The sequence below is a fragment of the Olea europaea genome, unplaced genomic scaffold (genome assembly GCF_002742605.1).
Source record: "Olea europaea var. sylvestris unplaced genomic scaffold, O_europaea_v1 scaffold1797, whole genome shotgun sequence".
In the NCBI taxonomy this organism is placed as follows: Eukaryota; Viridiplantae; Streptophyta; class Magnoliopsida; order Lamiales; family Oleaceae; genus Olea; species Olea europaea.
This window is the reverse complement of record NW_019235710.1, coordinates 41,131-62,427: the sequence shown is the minus strand read 5'-3', so window position 1 is coordinate 62,427 and position 21,297 is coordinate 41,131. Positions and strand designations below refer to the sequence as shown.

Genomic DNA, 21,297 nt, shown 5'->3' with positions numbered 1-21,297 from the left:
ATTATTATTATTTTTGTCTTAAATGAACATCTGCTAAAAATGTGTAGTTCCATTGTCATTTGAATCCTCGTAGTAACTAATAAAATTATCGCATTTAGCTTTTGATAGGGTTTTATATAAATCTAAAATCTTTAAAATTTAGGGGTTGGCATTCTAAATCTCAACCCATTAAAGATTTTGACACCATTAAGATGAACGATTTATATAACTTATTGAGAAGACCGAAAGATTAACCACAACTCACTCTTTTCAGATTAATTCTTAGATAAAATTTAGCTAATTCTTCAGATTATTTCTATCTTTTGGATTTAGATATTGGGACCCTTTACTTGCATATAGCCAATAAATTCACGGAAAAGATATATTTGTTCCTTGCCTGCCGCCCCCAGCAGAAAAGAAAAGGATTTAACACTTTCAGTTAAACTCGACAGTATTAAAGAAGAAAAAAGAAACAAAATAATCATTTATAGTGTCTAGTACTGCATCCAAATACGTATGTTTCTACAGTTTTGTTCGAAAGGTAACAGAAACTGTAGTATGGTGCATATCTGAAAATGTATCATTTCAAAAGTAAACTACCATTCTTATTCATATTTGAGTTTGTTTTGATTCTTACCCTCATAACTACAGTGACATTAGCTTATTCAGACAAGACTGCGAAGATAATTACGCAACAGACTTGGATTCTTCTTGAATTTTGGGACTTTTTCGAGGGCTTCAACGTACGCAGGTGATAATCTCCCAGTTATTTTGGAGATATGGGCAATTGCACGCAAACGGTCTCTACACCGAAGAATCTTCATCTTTGGTTGAGGCTCTGGCGGCGGATCGAAGATGAGCATTACACAAGATGCGATGAGAGGTCGTGTTCTTTCATCTGGACCAGCAGTTGGGATGGCTGGGGAAGAAGCTGGTGGTATGGCTGGGGAAGAAGCTAGCGGGATGGCTGAGGAAGAAGACAGGAGCATTGCAGCTGTAATGAAAGTGAGAATGTCCATCAATTTTGTTTTCTTGGTGTATGCTGCCTTTCATGGCTCATCTTCTTGCCTTATAAACTTCAGTTTTGCATTAAAATTGCAGTTATGCGTATTTATTGCGACTTAAAAGATGTAACGCCACTCTTTATTAATATTTAATACTATTTAGTTCCATTCAATAATTCTCTGCACCAAACATGCTAGAATTGGAGTCAAATTAAGACTTCCAAAATGTCATAAACATGTAAAACATTTTTTACAAATACTATAATTCGACCGTCAGGAATTCTACTCCAAAGAAAAAAAAAAGGAAATTAAAAATTATTTTCACAATAAAAATGAAAAAGAAAAAAAAAATTGTTTCTGCCAAGTTCTTCAAAGATTTTACCCACCATACAGCGCTGCAGTCAGTCCCCTGTTCCCACCATTTTTTTTATTTTTTATTTTTTTCCCTTCCTTTTGGGGTATAAACTTAAACAGCCACAAAATTGAGGGGGAAATTAGACCCAAAATCATCCTCAACAACACTGGCAGCAAAGTTCTTTATCTTCAGCTCGGCTTGGAGTAATCTCCAGTGTTCTTCCAATTGCATTAGTACTAAAAATGAAGTCATATTGGGGAGCACTCAATTCTATATAAAACAATGCTCTTTACAACAGCAGAAGAAGCTCCACGAGAAATGGCGCAACTCTTGAATCGACCAAAGAATCAACACTGAAGCTATAACCCCACTCATATAGAAGTATAGTTGGAGAAAAGGGCCATCAAATTATTAAGAGTTTCAGGCAAGAATTTCCTAGCAAACAAGTAACACGGACGTTGATTTCCATTCCACAAGCAAGGTCTAATCTGAATTTCCTTCTGCAGCACAAAATGAACAAGTTTTAGAATCCCGATACACCATAACTTAAAACGAAGAATAGTTTTTCACCATGGTGAACTAACCCTTTCGTTGCTTGTAACATGCACACTATCTACAATAGACTGCAAAAACAATTGAAGAGAAGTGTTAGATCTGCTTCAGTAGTCAACTCACAAATAAACTACCATTCTGCTCCCTGCAGGTCTACATATTTAGGCCACCAGATCAATATTCACAGGGAGCAATAATTTTTGATGACATAAATAACTATAAGATAATTTGAGATATAAAGTATCATTTAGCTCTCTGCAAGTCTATATATTGTGGCCACAATACCAGATCAAGATTCATTTGAACCAATATTTTCGATGAATTATAGTTAATTATAAGATAATTTGAGATGTTATAACTAAAAATATACTGGAACTCTCAGAACAAGGGAAAAAAGTGGAAGCTATAAATTCAAACGATATAAAGTTTGGGAAGAGTGGAGACGCACTGTAATATTTCTCATTAGCTCAAAGGTAACATCCTGTGACCGATATGCTTTTGGGTGCCACTTTCCTTCAGACCAATCAACATGTGTGACGGACCAATTTGCAATTCCAGCCGGATCAAGAATCTGAAATGAGGAAAAGATATTCCCTTTAAATTATCCGAAGTGGGTGGGTATGTCCTAAATTATACAATAAATAATTAGATATAAACAATCCTCACATGGAAAAATGTTGGCAAATAGTGTTCATCAGAATAGCAGTTGCATCCATATTCCATGCCTGGCTGTTTAATCAAAATATACTGATGTCAACAGTGGTTTCAACGAGAATTTCATCTATCAGCCAAATTTCAAAACATAGATTTTTATTCAAAGCCATATACATGTCTACACAAATAAATAAAGATAACCTGAGGCACATAGAAACCTGAGGCACATAGAATCCTCCTAAGGTGGAGTTTTGGTGTTCGACACTCAGTACACTCCATGACATGCGTCTCATAGGCTACATGGTGTGTCCTATTTTATTATACATTTTTAATTTTTTGAAACACTTACTTGACACTTCTCTAGCACTTGTCTACAATAACACCTAGTGCATCTGATATTTTTTTAATCATTTTAATTTCTGACATGGGAGGGAGATGTCCTAAACAAGTCAAGGATTTGGTAAAATAAATATTGATTCCTCCGGTTCAAAAAATTCCAACCCCACAATTCGAAACCAAAGCCAAAAAGGTTTTAATTCATAAAAATAGAAAATCATAAAAATGTAGCTTTAATATATATATTTACACTAACATTATGTGCACCTTCAATTGAGGAGAGCTGTTCGAAAATTTTAATCAATCTGTCAAGTCCTACATTCAGGAAACTGATATGTTGTCATGTCCATGTCGTATGCCGTTGGTACTTTGAAGTCCAGCTACTTGACATCCGCGGTTGGGCTAAAGCCGACTTGGTCCCATGCATAAACAGGTTTTATCATTATCTACCAAAACTCTATACTTATTTTGTCCCATATTTTTGGCACGTTAAATTAGGTGGAAAAAAATAAAAAATAAAAACAACTATGAAATCAGATTTTTAATAAATTTTTATAAAAGTTGAAAAATTATAAATCTTATGAAATATATAATTAAAATTAATCGTTGACTTTAATTTGGGATTAAAATTATATTCTAATTTATGCCAAACATGGGCTAAAATTGGCATCTGCATGCTACTTAGTCTTTGTTTGTCTATCATTATTTCAAAACTCTTATTTTTTCTTAAACTCCTTTTCAACTACACATTCACACAATAAAATGTTTTGCATATAAATCGAAAATATTTTCCTATTTTTTAATCATACATTATTCAAAAATTCACCATTCCAAATTCATTTTCATTGAATAATGTTAGACAAATAGTGGGCTTAAAATCACTGAGATAATTCTTTTACTAATTAGTCTATCCTTTAGGCTATTTATGAATAATCAAATGATCTAGAATGCGTATGGGCGTGTACATATGCATAAACTTTTTCATCCACATCCTTACAGGTGTATATTTTGTAATGCCCGAATAATTATAAACCCGGAGAGTTACCTAAAGCCATTTCTTGACATGAATATTACTGAAGCTATAGTAAAATTTTATAATTTGAAACAAACAATCTAATGTGAACAAGGCCTGGTTTATATATTAAAAAATACTTAAAATAATAAACTTTTTTATGGAAAATCAGCGACCTTACAATGAGTCAAGTAAACGTAAGAACATGTTCATGTTTCCAAACTTAAATGCATAAAATAAATTGATTTGGTCTCCAAAAAAAAAAAAAATCCCTTTATTTTATAATCTGAGTCAATGCTTGGTTAATCCCAGGCACAGCAACACCACTTATGATCCAACCACTTAGGATCCAACCATAATTTTGCATATCTGATATTAAATTTTCATTATATGATGTTACAGTAAACATGAATACACAAGGAACATTACATTTCAAGATTGATTATAAGCATCAACCCACATATTAATAACTTCAAATCTGAATAATTTCTTTTGAAAAATCATGCTATTTGATTTTGAGCCTAACATGTAGTGCGGGATAAAGTGACTTAAAATATTATAGTTTTGACTGGTTGATTCTGTCATTCACAAACATAAATCTCAGTGAACAACACTACAGGCCAGGTTAGCGGTTGGCTTTGAGACTTATTGTCAGATGGCTGGTCAAAGAACTGCAGTAGCAATCCGTCGCCTGTAAGAACTTCAGTAGCAATCCGTCGTCTGTAAAAACTTCTTTCTCCATCTGACAGATGCAAATATTGATTGTATACGAATCATATGATTTAGGTTGAATTGGTTTTGCACTTGCAACAATAGGACGTATGTGAGAAACTGGCGGATGACCTGATCATGCAATCAGCCTTGTATTTTCTGTTTCTTACATTTGAATGAATATTTAGCTAATCTGACATTTTTCCCCATTTTCCACATGCAGGTTCATCATGCTACGATCATAGCCATATGGTTTGTAAATTCCATCAAAATAAATATGTTTTGAGATTTATTCGGCAATCAATGAAGAAGGTACTCTCCTGAAACTTGCTCTTTATGGACATTGTACAGTGATTGTGGACGTAAAATATGAAAATACATTAATTAGATAATTTTTTGGTAATAGCAGCACTACAAGGACTTGTTTGGTATGTTGGATTGAACAAACTAAACGGGATAAAGGAAAAAAGGTGTACGATAATTTCTGATTTTGTCATGCCCAATCTAATATACCAAATATGTTTCATAAATATGCGTATGTTACATGTTTTAAGATTTTTATAAATTGATAATTAGTTTTATTTTAATAATAATAATAATAATAATAATAATAATAATTATTATTATTATTATTATTATTTTTGTCTTAAATGAACATCTGCTAAAAATGTGTAGTTCCATTGTCATTTGAATCCTCGTAGTAACTAATAAAATTATCGCATTTAGCTTTTGATAGGGTTTTATATAAATCTAAAATCTTTAAAATTTAGGGGTTGGCATTCTAAATCTCAACCCATTAAAGATTTTGACACCATTAAGATGAACGATTTATATAACTTATTGAGAAGACCGAAAGATTAACCACAACTCACTCTTTTCAGATTAATTCTTAGATAAAATTTAGCTAATTCTTCAGATTATTTCTATCTTTTGGATTTAGATATTGGGACCCTTTACTTGCATATAGCCAATAAATTCACGGAAAAGATATATTTGTTCCTTGCCTGCCGCCCCCAGCAGAAAAGAAAAGGATTTAACACTTTCAGTTAAACTCGACAGTATTAAAGAAGAAAAAAGAAACAAAATAATCATTTATAGTGTCTAGTACTGCATCCAAATACGTATGTTTCTACAGTTTTGTTCGAAAGGTAACAGAAACTGTAGTATGGTGCATATCTGAAAATGTATCATTTCAAAAGTAAACTACCATTCTTATTCATATTTGAGTTTGTTTTGATTCTTACCCTCATAACTACAGTGACATTAGCTTATTCAGACAAGACTGCGAAGATAATTACGCAACAGACTTGGATTCTTCTTGAATTTTGGGACTTGTTCGAGGGCTTCAACGTACGCGGGTGATAATCTCCCAGTTATTTTGGAGATATGGGCAATTGCACGCAAACGGTCTCTACACCGAAGAATCTTCATCTTTGGTTGAGGCTCTGGCGGCGGATCGAAGATGAGCATTACACAAGATGCGATGAGAGGTCGTGTTGTTTCATCTCGACCAGCAGTTGGGATGGCTGGGGAAGAAGCTGGTGGTATGGCTGGGGAAGAAGCTAGCGGGATGGCTGAGGAAGAAGACAGGAGCATTGCAGCTGTAATGAAAGTGAGAATGTCCATCAATTTTGTTTTCTTGGTGTACGCTGCCTTTCATGGCTCATCTTCTTGCCTTATAAACTTCAGTTTTGCATTAAAATTGCAGTTATGCGTATTTATTGCGACTTAAAAGATGTAACGCCACTCTTTATTAATATTTAATACTATTTAGTTCCATTCAATAATTCTCTGCACCAAACATGCTAGAATTGGAGTCAAATTAAGACTTCCAAAATGTCATAAACATGTAAAACATTTTTTACAAATACTATAATTCGACCGTCAGGAATTCTACTCCAAAGAAAAAAAAAAGGAAATTAAAAATTATTTTCACAATAAAAATGAAAAAGAAAAAAAAAATTGTTTCTGCCAAGTTCTTCAAAGATTTTACCCACCATACAGCGCTGCAGTCAGTCCCCTGTTCCCACCATTTTTTTTATTTTTTATTTTTTTCCCTTCCTTTTGGGGTATAAACTTAAACAGCCACAAAATTGAGGGGGAAATTAGACCCAAAATCATCCTCAACAACACTGGCAGCAAAGTTCTTTATCTTTAGCTCGGCTTGGAGTATACTCCAATGTTCTTCCAATTGCATTAGTACTAAAAGTGAAGTCATATTGGGGAGCACTCAATTCTATATAAAACAATGCTCTTTACAACAGCAGAAGAAGCTCCACGAGAAATGGCGCAACTCTTGAATCGACCAAAGAATCAACACTGAAGCTATAACCCCACTCATATAGAAGTATAGTTGGAGAAAAGGGCCATCAAATTATTAAGAGTTTCAGGCAAGAATTTCCTAGCAAACAAGTAACACGGACGTTGATTTCCATTCCACAAGCAAGGTCTAATCTGAATTTCCTTCTGCAGCACAAAATGAACAAGTTTTAGAATCCCGATACACCATAACTTAAAACGAAGAATAGTTTTTCACCATGGTGAACTAACCCTTTCGTTGCTTGTAACATGCACACTATCTACAATAGACTGCAAAAACAATTGAAGAGAAGTGTTAGATCTGCTTCAGTAGTCAACTCACAAATAAACTACCATTCTGCTCCCTGCAGGTCTACATATTTAGGCCACCAGATCAATATTCACAGGGAGCAATAATTTTTATGACATAATTAACTATAAGATAATTTGAGATATAAAGTATCATTTAGCTCTCTGCAAGTCTATATATTGAGGCCACAATACCAGATCAAGATTCATTTAAACCAATATTTTCGATGAATTATAGTTAATTATAAGATAATTTGAGATGTTATAACTAAAAATATACTGGAACTCTCAGAACAAGGGAAAAAAGTGGAAGCTATAAATTCAAATGATACAAAGTTTGGGAAGAGTGGAGTCGCACTGTAATATTTCTCATTAGCTCAAAGGTAACATCCTGTGACCGATATGCTTTTGGGTGCCACTTCCCTTCAGACCAATCAACATGTGTGACGGACCAATTTGCAATTCCAGCCGGATCAAGAATCTGAAATGAGGAAAATATACTCCCTTTAAATTATCCGAGGTGGGTGAGTATGTCCTAAATTATACAATAAATAATTAGATATAAACAATCCTCACATGGAAAAATGTTGGCAAGCAGTGTTCATCAGAATAGCAGTTGCGTCCATATTCCATGCCTGGCTGTTTAATCAAAATATACTGATGTCAACAGTGGTTTCAACGAGAATTTCATCTATCAGCCAAATTTCAAAACATAGATTTTTATTCAAAGCCATATACATGTCTACACAGATAAATAAAGATAACCTGAGGCACATAGAATCCTCCTAAGGTGGAGTTTTGGTGTTCGACACTCAGTACACTCCATGACAAGCGTCTCATAGGCTACATGGTGTGTCCTATTTTATTATACATTTTTAATTTTTTGAAACACTTACTTGACACTTCTCTAGCACTTGTTTACAATAACACCTAGTGCATCTGATATTTTTTTAATCATTTTAATTTCTGACATGGGAGGGAGATGTCCTAAACAAGTCAAGGATTTGGTAAAATAAATATTGATTCCTCTGGTTCAAAAAATTCCAACCCCACAATTCGAAACCAAAGCCAAAAAGGTTTTAATTCATAAAAATAGAAAATCATAAAAATGTAGCTTTAATATATATATTTACAGTAACATTATGTGCACCTTCAATTGAGGAGAGCTGTTCGAAAATTTTAATCAATCTGTCAAGTCCTACATTCAGGAAACTGATATGTTGTCATGTCCATGTCGTATGCCGTTGGTACTTTGAAGTCCAGCTACTTGACATCCGCGGTTGGGCTAAAGCCGACTTGGTCCCATGCATAAACAGGTTTTATCATTTTCTACCAAAACTCTATACTTATTTTGTCCCATATTTTTGGCACGTTAAATTAGGTGGAAAAAAATAAAAAATAAAAACAACTATGAAATCAGATTTTTAATAAATTTTTATAAAAGTTGAAAAATTATAAATCTTATGAAATATATAATTAAAATTAATCGTTGACTTTAATTTGGGATTAAAATTATATTCTAATTTATGCCAAACATGGGCTAAAATTGGCTGCATGCTACTTAGTCTTTGTTTGTCTATCATTATTTCAAAACTCTTATTTTTTCTTAAACTCATTTTCAACTACACATTCACACAATAAAATGTTTTGCATATAAATCGAAAATATTTTCCTATTTTTTAATCATACATTATTCAAAAATTCACCATTCCAAATTCATTTTCATTGAATAATGTTAGACAAATAGTGGGCTTAAAATCACTGAGATGATTCTTTTACTAATTAGTCTATCCTTTAGGCTATTTATGAATAATCAAATGATCTAGAATGCGTATGGGCGTGTACATATGCATAAACTTTTTCATCCACATCCTTACAGGTGTATATTTTGTAATGCCCGAATAATTATAAACCCGGAGAGTTACCTAAAGCCATTTCTTGACATGAATATTACTGAAGCTATAGTAAAATTTTATAATTTGAAACAAACAATCTAATGTGAACAAGGCCTGGTTTATATATTAAAAAATACTTAAAATAATAAACTTTTTTATGGAAAATCAGCGACCTTACAATGAGTCAAGTAAACGTAAGAACATGTTCATGTTTCCAAACTTAAATGCATAAAATAAATTGATTTGGTCTCCAAAAAAAAAAAAAATCCCTTTATTTTATAATCTGAGTCAATGCTTGGTTAATCCCAGGCACAGCAACACCACTTATGATCCAACCACTTAGGATCCAACCATAATTTTGCATATCTGATATTAAATTTTCATTATATGATGTTACAGTAAACATGAATACACAAGGAACATTACATTTCAAGATTGATTATAAGCATCAACCCACATATTAATAACTTCAAATCTGAATAATTTCTTTTGAAAAATCATGCTATTTGATTTTGAGCCTAACATGTAGTGCGGGATAAAGTGACTTAAAATATTATAGTTTTGACTGGTTGATTCTGTCATTCACAAACATAAATCTCAGTGAACAACACTACAGGCCAGGTTAGCGGTTGGCTTTGAGACTTATTGTCAGATGGCTGGTCAAAGAACTGCAGTAGCAATCCGTCGTCTGTAAGAACTTCTTTCTCCATATGATAGATGCAAATATTGATTGTATATGAATCATATGATTTAGGTTAAATTGGTTTTGCGCTTGCAACAATAGGACGTATGTGAGAAACTGGCGGATGACCTGATCATGCAATCGGCCTTGTATTTTCTGTTTCTTACATTTGAATGAATATTTAGCTAATCTGACATTTTTTCCCCATTTTTCACGTGCAGGTTCATTATGCTACGATCATAGCCATATGGTTTGTAAATTCCATCAAAATAAATATGTTTTGAGATTTATTCGGCAATCAATGAAGAAGGTACTCTCCTGAAACTTGCTCTTTATGGACATTGTACAGTGATTGTGGACGTAAAATATGAAAATACATTAATTAGATAATTTTTTGGTAATAGCAGCACTACAAGGACTTGTTTGGTATGTTGGATTGAACAAACTAAACGGGATAAAGGAAGAAAGGTGTACGATAATTTCTGATGTTGTCATGCCCAATTTAATATACCAAATATGTTTCATAAATATGTGTGCGTTACATGTTTTAAGATTTTTATAAATTGATAATTAGTTTTATTTTTAATAATAATAATAATAATAATAATAATAATTTTATTATTATTATTATTATTTATTTATTTATTTATTATTATTTTATTGTCTTAAATGGCAATCAATGAAGAAGGTACTCTCCTGAAACTTGCTCTTTATGGACATTGTACAGTGATTGTGGACGTAAAATATGAAAATACATTAATTAGATAATTTTTTGGTAATAGCAGCACTACAAGGACTTGTTTGGTATGTTGGATTGAACAAACTAAACGGGATAAAGGAAAAAAGGTGTACGATAATTTCTGATTTTGTCATGCCCAATCTAATATACCAAATATGTTTCATAAATATGCGTATGTTACATGTTTTAAGATTTTTATAAATTGATAATTAGTTTTATTTTAATAATAATAATAATAATAATAATAATAATAATTATTATTATTATTATTATTATTTTTGTCTTAAATGAACATCTGCTAAAAATGTGTAGTTCCATTGTCATTTGAATCCTCGTAGTAACTAATAAAATTATCGCATTTAGCTTTTGATAGGGTTTTATATAAATCTAAAATCTTTAAAATTTAGGGGTTGGCATTCTAAATCTCAACCCATTAAAGATTTTGACACCATTAAGATGAACGATTTATATAACTTATTGAGAAGACCGAAAGATTAACCACAACTCACTCTTTTCAGATTAATTCTTAGATAAAATTTAGCTAATTCTTCAGATTATTTCTATCTTTTGGATTTAGATATTGGGACCCTTTACTTGCATATAGCCAATAAATTCACGGAAAAGATATATTTGTTCCTTGCCTGCCGTCCCCAGCAGAAAAGACAAGGATTTAACACTTTCAGCCAATAAATTCACGGAAAAGATATATTTGTTCCTTGCCTGCCGCCCCCAGCAGAAAAGAAAAGGATTTAACACTTTCAGTTAAACTCGACAGTATTAAAGAAGAAAAAAGAAACAAAATAATCATTTATAGTGTCTAGTACTGCATCCAAATACGTATGTTTCTACAGTTTTGTTCGAAAGGTAACAGAAACTGTAGTATGGTGCATATCTGAAAATGTATCATTTCAAAAGTAAACTACCATTCTTATTCATATTTGAGTTTGTTTTGATTCTTACCCTCATAACTACAGTGACATTAGCTTATTCAGACAAGACTGCGAAGATAATTACGCAACAGACTTGGATTCTTCTTGAATTTTGGGACTTGTTCGAGGGCTTCAACGTACGCGGGTGATAATCTCCCAGTTATTTTGGAGATATGGGCAATTGCACGCAAACGGTCTCTACACCGAAGAATCTTCATCTTTGGTTGAGGCTCTGGCGGCGGATCGAAGATGAGCATTACACAAGATGCGATGAGAGGTCGTGTTGTTTCATCTCGACCAGCAGTTGGGATGGCTGGGGAAGAAGCTGGTGGTATGGCTGGGGAAGAAGCTAGCGGGATGGCTGAGGAAGAAGACAGGAGCATTGCAGCTGTAATGAAAGTGAGAATGTCCATCAATTTTGTTTTCTTGGTGTACGCTGCCTTTCATGGCTCATCTTCTTGCCTTATAAACTTCAGTTTTGCATTAAAATTGCAGTTATGCGTATTTATTGCGACTTAAAAGATGTAACGCCACTCTTTATTAATATTTAATACTATTTAGTTCCATTCAATAATTCTCTGCACCAAACATGCTAGAATTGGAGTCAAATTAAGACTTCCAAAATGTCATAAACATGTAAAACATTTTTTACAAATACTATAATTCGACCGTCAGGAATTCTACTCCAAAGAAAAAAAAAAGGAAATTAAAAATTATTTTCACAATAAAAATGAAAAAGAAAAAAAAAATTGTTTCTGCCAAGTTCTTCAAAGATTTTACCCACCATACAGCGCTGCAGTCAGTCCCCTGTTCCCACCATTTTTTTTTTATTTTTTTCCCTTCCTTTTGGGGTATAAACTTAAACAGCCACAAAATTGAGGGGGAAATTAGACCCAAAATCATCCTCAACAACACTGGCAGCAAAGTTCTTTATCTTTAGCTCGGCTTGGAGTATACTCCAATGTTCTTCCAATTGCATTAGTACTAAAAGTGAAGTCATATTGGGGAGCACTCAATTCTATATAAAACAATGCTCTTTACAACAGCAGAAGAAGCTCCACGAGAAATGGCGCAACTCTTGAATCGACCAAAGAATCAACACTGAAGCTATAACCCCACTCATATAGAAGTATAGTTGGAGAAAAGGGCCATCAAATTATTAAGAGTTTCAGGCAAGAATTTCCTAGCAAACAAGTAACACGGACGTTGATTTCCATTCCACAAGCAAGGTCTAATCTGAATTTCCTTCTGCAGCACAAAATGAACAAGTTTTAGAATCCCGATACACCATAACTTAAAACGAAGAATAGTTTTTCACCATGGTGAACTAACCCTTTCGTTGCTTGTAACATGCACACTATCTACAATAGACTGCAAAAACAATTGAAGAGAAGTGTTAGATCTGCTTCAGTAGTCAACTCACAAATAAACTACCATTCTGCTCCCTGCAGGTCTACATATTTAGGCCACCAGATCAATATTCACAGGGAGCAATAATTTTTGATGACATAAATAACTATAAGATAATTTGAGATATAAAGTATCATTTAGCTCTCTGCAAGTCTATATATTGTGGCCACAATACCAGATCAAGATTCATTTGAACCAATATTTTCGATGAATTATAGTTGATTATATGATAATTTGAGATGTTATATCTAAAAATATACTGGAACTCTCAGAACAAGGGAAAAAAGTGGAAGCTATAAATTCAAATGATATAAAGTTTGGGAAGAGTGGAGACGCACTGTAATATTTCTCATTAGCTCAAAGGTAACATCCTGTGACCGATATGCTTTTGGGTGCCACTTTCCTTCAGACCAATCAACATGTGTGACGGACCAATTTGCAATTCCAGCCGGATCAAGAATCTGAAATGAGGAAAAGATATTCCCTTTAAATTATCCGAAGTGGGTGGGTATGTCCTAAATTATACAATAAATAATTAGATATAAACAATCCTCACATGGAAAAATGTTGGCAAGCAGTGTTCATCAGAATAGCAGTTGCGTCCATATTCCATGCCTGGCTGTTTAATCAAAATATACTGATGTCAACAGTGGTTTCAACGAGAATTTCATCTATCAGCCAAATTTCAAAACATAGATTTTTATTCAAAGCCATATACATGTCTACACAAATAAATAAAGATAACCTGAGGCACATAGAAACCTGAGGCACATAGAATCCTCCTAAGGTGGAGTTTTGGTGTTCGACACTCAGTACACTCCATGACAAGCGTCTCATAGGCTACATGGTGTGTCCTCTTTTATTATACATTTTTAATTTTTTGAAACACTAACTTGACACTTCTCTAGCACTTGTCTACAATAACACCTAGTGCATCTGATATTTTTTTAATCATTTTAATTTCTGACATGGGAGGGAGATGTCCTAAACAAGTCAAGGATTTGGTAAAATAAATATTGATTCCTCCGGTTCAAAAAATTCCAACCCCACAATTCGAAACCAAAGCCAAAAAGGTTTTAATTTATAAAAAATAGAAAATCATAAAAATATAGCTTTAAAATATATATATATTTACATTAACATTATGTGCACCTTCAATTGAGGAGAGCTGTTCGAAAATTTTAATCAATCTGTCTAGTCCTACATTCAGGAAACTGATATGTTGTCATGTCCATGTCCTTGCCTGTGTCCCATGTCCAGATTGTGCAAAATGACATGGCCATTTTTACAGAATTCTTTGTCGTCTTAACATGTTTCCAACTTTTGTTCACTCGTAAAACAGTTCACTGAGAGATTTTCGATGCATGTTCCATATGGTTGGTACCTTATAAGCCTACCACTTTTGAGTCCAATCTAATCATCTATCAGATGATGTACGAAATGGTAACTCACTCTGTGTTGATGATCGATTGAAGTATTGTACATTTGATGCTAAATGCATTATTGTTTTTGCTCACATGGTTTGTTTATAAAAAGTTTATACTTAGGACACAATTAGTATAGGCCAATATTATTCAAAGATATATTCTAACCAGTGCTTGAGAAAGAATCAAATTGTTCAAAAATAACTGAAATCTTGGTAGATGTAACTATATGAAGAAGAAGCAAATTAAAGTGCCGCCAGAAAGAAATAATAATAAGCCCAATTGTGATCACCTTGCAATAAATCCTAAATTTCGTATAGTAGAGACTATCAGCCATGATTATAGTAGCATGCTGCCGCTTCATTGTGAACCACTGCAATGTCCAGAAAGAAACAACTCATAAGAAGAGAATGTAAACATGCTGACACTGAGCAAACTACAGTCAGGTTAATTAGAACCCAAATGTCAACCTGACTACATTGCAGATGTGTATGATAATATAATCCGTGGGTGACTTATAAATTTGAATTGGGAGTACAATCAAATTAATTCATTCTTTTTACCCCAGAAAGGTTATAGAATTGTCCGTGCTCATACACCATTTGGAAATCCAACAAAACGAAATTGTGCATATCTTTTCTTTTTTATTCTATGTGTAAGTTGACAATCGCAATCTCATATATGGAAATAAAAAAACGACTTGCGAGTAATAAACAATATTAGCTTCTTCCCTTCCTTATAAATTTGAATTGGGAGTACAATCAAATTAATTCATTCTTTTTACCCCAGAAAGGTTATAGAATTGTCCGTGCTCATACATCATTTGGAAATCCAACAAAACGAAATTGTGCATATCTTTTCTTTTTTATTCTATGTGTAAGTTGACAATCGCAATCTCATATATGGAAATAAAAAAACGACTTGCGAGTAATAAACAATATTAGCTTCTTCCCTTTATTATTAACCATTTTTCAGAAGAAAACAATAGAAATCAGAGAGGCTTGACGTCCAGGGCCACATGGGCCCTGGACGTCCACGGGTGCCAAAGGTGGGAGGCCTGTTCCGACAGGCTCCCCACCTATGGGGGGGGGGGCATGGACGTCCAGGGCCCATGTGGCCTTGGACAAGGGGCTTTCCCCTAGAAATGATTGTCACAAACAATGAACTGTATCAAAATATAAAACCACACCTGTGCACCCTTTCGAAAGTCCTTCTTCTCAACTTCGGGTAGCATGTGCTCAGAATACCTTCCACTTCCATGAGGACCAGGATCCTCAAAGCTGCAAATACAGGATTGACGACTATTTCTCTTACTTATATTTAAATGAAGGTGACTAAAACTACTGTAATCTTAATGAACTAACATATTGAACTTTTGAAATTTGATTTTGTTTATAAGATCAAACAAAAAAAGAAAATGCAATATCATGCATTATATTTTCATTTATCTTTACTTAGCACCAGCTGATCGTTTTTGGGGATTCTACTGTTTTTTTTTTTTTTTTGAAAGAAAAATTATGAGAAAATTTTAATAATTCTCTAATTTATTTATTTTCCTAGGGTACAGAATTTGATAAAGAAAACTGCATATGTTCAAATAGAAGTTTTCGGTTTTCATCTTATTTTATATTATATGATGTGCTGAATTAATGTTATTTTAATGATCAGCATTTAATAGGATATTAAGTTGATCCAGAGATCTGTTTTCGCGTGCTTATTTGAAGTATAGTTAGTAAGGTTCTTTTAAAGACTAGCCAAATGAGGGCCCAATCTATTGCCACCGACAAGGAAATAATGGCAGTCCAGAAACAACAGGCTTACCTGTCTACAAAGCTAACATTTGTGTACAAGAGATAGTTGTAGATGTAGTCAAAATTACGAAGTGGTATGCAACTGCAGTTCATGAAAAATGTTTAATCAGAAAGCAACTAGTTAATGAGTTCCCAAAATTGAAGGGGAACAGGACACAACAACAATGGCGTTATCATCTAGTCACCTGTCAGAAAGTAGTACAAAATGCAGGTTATCAGGATCCTCGAGTGCATTTGCTAAAAGACGTTTTTCTGCATCAACCATCGATATTGTCCCCCATACTACCTACATAAATGAGTTAATAAAAATGTTCAGCTAAAGGCAATGTCAGGTCTGCCAGCATCTGGCATGTGTTTCCACCTAGTCCAGAATACAAAAACAAATAAAAATCACAAACATAATGCATATAAATATCCTAATGGAAACATAGCCACTAATTGCATGATATAACGAGATCTAAGCAATGGTCGTGGAAGGAGGATCATTAGCTCCTACTATCAAAACAAATGCAACTCTATGTTAATGTAGCATTAATAGATTGTTCTACATATAAGATTGTCTACACTGAATTCAGGATTGAAAATATATATCAAGTCAAAATATGTTCCTGACACTTCATTCAATTTCATAAATCTAACAAGTCCCCAAGCATTACATGCAGCTTATGCAGTTCCTTGGATGCACTACAACCAAATATAGCACTGACGCCTGAGCCACATTTGATAGAACTTACCCATTCCCATACCCTTCTAATAAATGTTACCACAATGATAAGAAATAGCCCCTATTCCAGGAAGGTTTTCCAATATCCCATGCATGTTTTTCAATGAACTGCTTCCTCACCAATGACTTCAGCATTGAACATAGACACAATCCTTAAAAAAACAAAGAGGATTCCATGGAGACCAAGGCACTTTATTGTGCAGCACTACAATTGAATTTAAACTTCAGCATGTAATGTGGCAAAGGGAAAAATATGAAAAAATCTTGGAAAATGAATGGCATATGGTTGTTGTACATGAAGACCCTGATTTAGAAGCATATTTGAGAAGGACTTGACCTGAATTCAGACCCTCGGGACTTTTTAAGCCACAGAAAAGAAAATATTCAGAAATAAGGAGAGACAAATAAGAAAGTACTACATTCTTTAGGGAAATGGCTTTGTAATCCCTCATTTAAAATATTTATCAATATTTTAGACACAGTGGACATATAGTCAGGTGACCCACAGTAAAGTTTTGCAAAAGAAGACATGCAAAGAAAAATCAACAACTTCAAATAATGATACAAAAATTAGAAACTCTAAGCTTGATCTTGTAACATGAGCATTTTACACAATAAACAAGCACAGAAGAAATTATACTTTCATCATTGCCCAAATTATTAAGCTTGTAAAATACTACAAATCTCTTAAACACTCTTATTTACTTGGATAAGTTAAACCATAAAATAAGTTCTGCAAGGAGATATACACCTTTCCACTGCGAATCTCCCGATTGAAAAAGTAACGGCTGAAATGCACTGGTTTGTCTTTTGATGCGTGCACATAGACAGAGAACTTACCTTCATGGCCCTGCCAATTAAGTAAGAAAACTTGAGTAAAATTTGTGCAAACTGAGCCCTTGTTTGGGCTCTATTTAAATTTTAATACATTTCTTTCTTTCTGCTTTTCAACCAAACATTCTTTAATAAAATAAAATCACACATAAACCCAAAACTTTTTCCTTCTTTTTAATTACACATTCTCCAAAAAATTACTATTCCAAAATACATTTTTCCCAAAACTTCATTAAAATGGAGCCCAAACAATATCTGAGTGTAACGAGTTCTATTCAATTTAAAGTTTCATTCAAGTTACAAACAGGAACGCCAAAGACGTGCATAACACAAGGAAAATTAAATCCCACCCTTTCCCTCAAGAAGGATCAACCTGATTATTCTATCCTTTCCTTTTGGGCTGAGAATTCGCTCTCATTTCTGTAAATCAGGGTTAGTTTATGTAGACTTGAGCTTGCGAGTAAAAATCGCGAGGCCATTTAATGTCCATTTGATCTTTTAACAAACGTTAATTGCATTCACAAACTTTTGTCTTGTGCTCAATCGATCTTAATGCCCTTTGGTATCTCTCTCTTTCCATTTCTTTGCAGTCTTACTTCTCACGATAAAACTGAAAAAAAGAGACCAACTTATACACTACTCATTCAGAAAGATGGAACCTCAAAGCATCATTTTAGGACCAGACACAGATACTTGAACAAGTGAACTGATAGAGTATCTGCTGAGAATAAGCCACATAAAATTCAAAACCAATCTGAAGTACTAACCCGTCATTAATTTTGCTCCAGGTATCAGCTGAATAACTTATTTATTCAGGTATGGCCTACATAGATACATATCGGCAGGTGCTGTGGTGGATAATAAGCAAAGTTTAACACCACAACCACAAAAAGAAGCACCTTCAGTCAGTTAGACTAGAAAACGAAGTTAAGGCTATGTTTGAGCCACATTTTTTCAAAAAATACATTCTTAAATAGTGATTTGACATAATTTCAATCACACATTCTTCAATAAAATAATATTACACGTAAAACCAAAACTTTTCTTTATTTTTTAACCACACATTTCCCATCAATACAATATTCAAAAATGCATTCCTAGGGATATAATGTGGCGCAAACAAGGGCTAAATGTAGACTTTCTTTCATATCCTTTTCATTTAGAAACAACTTTTCCTCAAATATTTTCAGCAACCAACGATACCAAAAATCAATGTTAGGTGGAAATTATACTCTTTGTCCTCCTTTTGGCTTGTTTTCCTATCCTCTAAATGCATACCATTAATCATACTTAAGAATTTCAGAATCAGTTGTCCCCGTAGCCAAAAAAAAAAGGCTCAACCACTAGGTCTATGGGATTAAGAGCTCAGTAAAACACCAAAAAAGGATATTCAACTATTCAAGAGTCCAACTCAAGCACACAACTGACTATCAACTTGATTGATCCTCTTTTTCATTTTTCTGACGGACAAAGGGCAGAAGATTGCAGTGAATAAGTTTGCAACTGTGTCAGTCATAATCTACCATATATGCTAAGTAAATGAAGAGATCCATGAAAAACTGCTGCTTTATGGTTTGAGAAGATTTTAAAGCATATAAAGATTTTTTGATCTAGTAAAACATTTCGGGATTGTTTGACAATTTTTTTTGACAAAAGTTTTAGTAGAATTTGACAAAAATTGATGTAACGTATCGTTAAGTTAAATACTCGTTGATGAAGAATTAGAAGGGATATTATTATATTTAATTTCTAATTTTAATGCGTATTTTAGGCAATTTTATTAGGGTTGATTTATTAACTTCTGTAGTATTTTCTTACTTAGAATAGGGTCTTTTGAAATTTTATATAAAGAGGTCTTATTGGATGCAATTGACAACCTCTGAATGAATAAAAATTTGAGATTCTTCCCCTAATTTCTCTCTATTCGCTCACTCTTTTTATCTCTTCTCCCCCTCCTTTCTCCTCTTCTCTCCCCTTTTTCCCCTTCTTTTATAATTCTCCTCTTGCATCTTACATCAGTCATGCCATGTGTCTTCAGACTGCCACTCTTCTTTGTATGTCTTAATATAATCACTAAAAGGCACTATGTTTGCATAGATTGGTTTTTATCAATTTACAAAAGCAGCACATAGTAAAAAACTATATACTTAAAATAATAATTATAAGACGTGTAAAGGAGATAGGAGCTTTTATCATGAAAGAAGTACCTGAAAAAATTTATCCCACAGCTTCTCAAAAGGTAAAGCACCTGGTGTCAGAAACAAGAATGCGATTTTGGGAGTCTTTGGTATAACAGGCGGTATATCCAGAATATCTCTAATTACGACACGAGAAGCAATCTCATCATCCGTGAGTTCCCTTGAGGGAGCAGGTGGAAGCCAATTTTGCAATGCCTTGCAACCATGAGATGAGAACACATAGCAGGCAGCAGAATTCTGAGGTGGATACACATAAGCACAAACTAAGAACAGACTAACTAAAGAAACCAATACAATAATCCATGTTGGCTTCTTTAAAGGACTGCGGTGGCGATGGGGAGGCAATATTTGCCTGTCTTTCATGCGTAGACGCCATGCCAGAGCTGTCATCATCTAGAAATAATGCATCACAGGTTAATCTCACACAAAAAATTGAGATACTGATCAGGTGATCGCCTCAAATTGAAAATGCGATTTTGCTTCCCTGACCTATCCGCCTAAGTCAGACCTCAAGCAGCGAACTGAATAAGAATTCAGTAAGAATCTGAACCTGCAAAGCAGACAGAGCATGAGAATATAATTTCATCAATATTAACTAATATTTTAAACACAAATGAGGCTAAGTTAGCAAAATAATCAATTCACAGCAAATTTTAAATCCAGCTAACCACTAAACAATATCTAGAATACTTTTAAAAAACATTCTAGCTTGAATATGAACTATAGAAGAAGCAAAGGAAAGGAGAAGTGGGACAGTATCTTAATGTAAATGCACCCAACGTTAAGAAACTGAAGAAAACAAAGTTGAAATGGGACCACAAATTACTTTCAAGATTCAACTTTTTAAAGCTGCCTCAATCATCAAGAACCCCAGAAACTCATGGCAACCAAAAAGTCAAAACAAACAGCAGTTTCAATCCGCACAGCACGCAAATCATAAAAAAACCCACGTTAAATTCCAATTCCGTAGACGTACGGACAGATAAATGCAGCCTCATAACATCATTCAATGTATCAATCAGGGTCAATATATAAACAAGAAGCAATACCTAAATGGTTAATCACTGGGTCAGCTGGAATAGAGATCGAGAAGCTGAATCTTAAATCAAATGAATCTGTACATACAAGTATAGCATATGTATGTGAGATCCAGCAATAATAAATAATAGAGTGAGGCTTATACACTTAGCAATTCTGTATGCAATTGAATCTTATCTCTCTATATATATAGACAGATAGGACATATTATGCGTGTAAGCATTTGTACGTTTAGAATTGAACGTTGTTTGGGTCGGTCCAAGCAGCCGACGAAGTTTACAATTTCAAAGATAGACTTGTACATTTGGTGAGGGGTGGGCCCCATTCGCCGGTCAAAGCGTGTGGAAAAGACGAGATGTCAGGTAGGGATGGTGGTGGTCTTCCAATTGTTTCAGCCAGTTTT

At 33.8% G+C, this 21,297-nt stretch overlaps 2 protein-coding genes and 1 long non-coding RNA gene across 8 annotated transcripts in view; 2 read left to right on the top strand and 1 right to left on the bottom strand.

Annotated features, from left to right (window-relative positions):
- LOC111378252 (pentatricopeptide repeat-containing protein At5g57250, mitochondrial) overlaps positions 1–1,280 on the top strand; it is a 12,048-nt gene extending 10,768 nt beyond the window's left edge. For all 4 annotated transcript variants that reach the window (XM_023001428.1, XM_023001427.1, XM_023001426.1 and 1 more), the window contains one exon: positions 631–1,280. The gene's annotated coding sequence lies outside the window, so the exon portion shown is untranslated. The remainder of the gene's footprint in view (positions 1–630) is intronic.
- On the bottom strand, positions 1,129–21,297 carry LOC111378254. 3 transcript variants are annotated; one of them, XM_023001432.1, is made up of 11 exons: positions 20,906–21,295; positions 19,866–20,406; positions 17,576–17,674; positions 16,286–16,386; positions 16,111–16,182; positions 15,479–15,569; positions 14,582–14,662; positions 2,557–2,619; positions 2,339–2,461; positions 1,923–1,961; positions 1,129–1,838 (listed from the first exon to the last, which is right to left on the bottom strand). In XM_023001432.1, the coding sequence occupies exons 2-11, from the start codon at positions 20,247–20,249 to the stop codon at positions 1,710–1,712; spliced, it is 1,182 nt and encodes a 393-aa protein (XP_022857200.1). In that variant the 5' UTR covers positions 20,250–20,406; positions 20,906–21,295; the 3' UTR covers positions 1,129–1,709. The 3 variants fall into 3 exon arrangements, with proteins under 3 accessions (XP_022857200.1, XP_022857202.1, XP_022857201.1); XM_023001433.1 differs by lacking the exons at positions 1,129–1,838; positions 1,923–1,961; positions 2,339–2,461; positions 2,557–2,619 and adding exons at positions 12,046–12,703; positions 12,788–12,826; positions 13,204–13,326; positions 13,422–13,484 and having other exon boundaries at positions 20,906–21,296; XM_023001434.1 differs by lacking the exon at positions 17,576–17,674 and having other exon boundaries at positions 20,906–21,297.
- Positions 4,109–6,382, top strand: LOC111378256. Its single transcript, XR_002699830.1, has 2 exons — positions 4,109–4,915; positions 5,862–6,382. It is a non-coding gene; the product is annotated as an uncharacterized LOC111378256 (long non-coding RNA).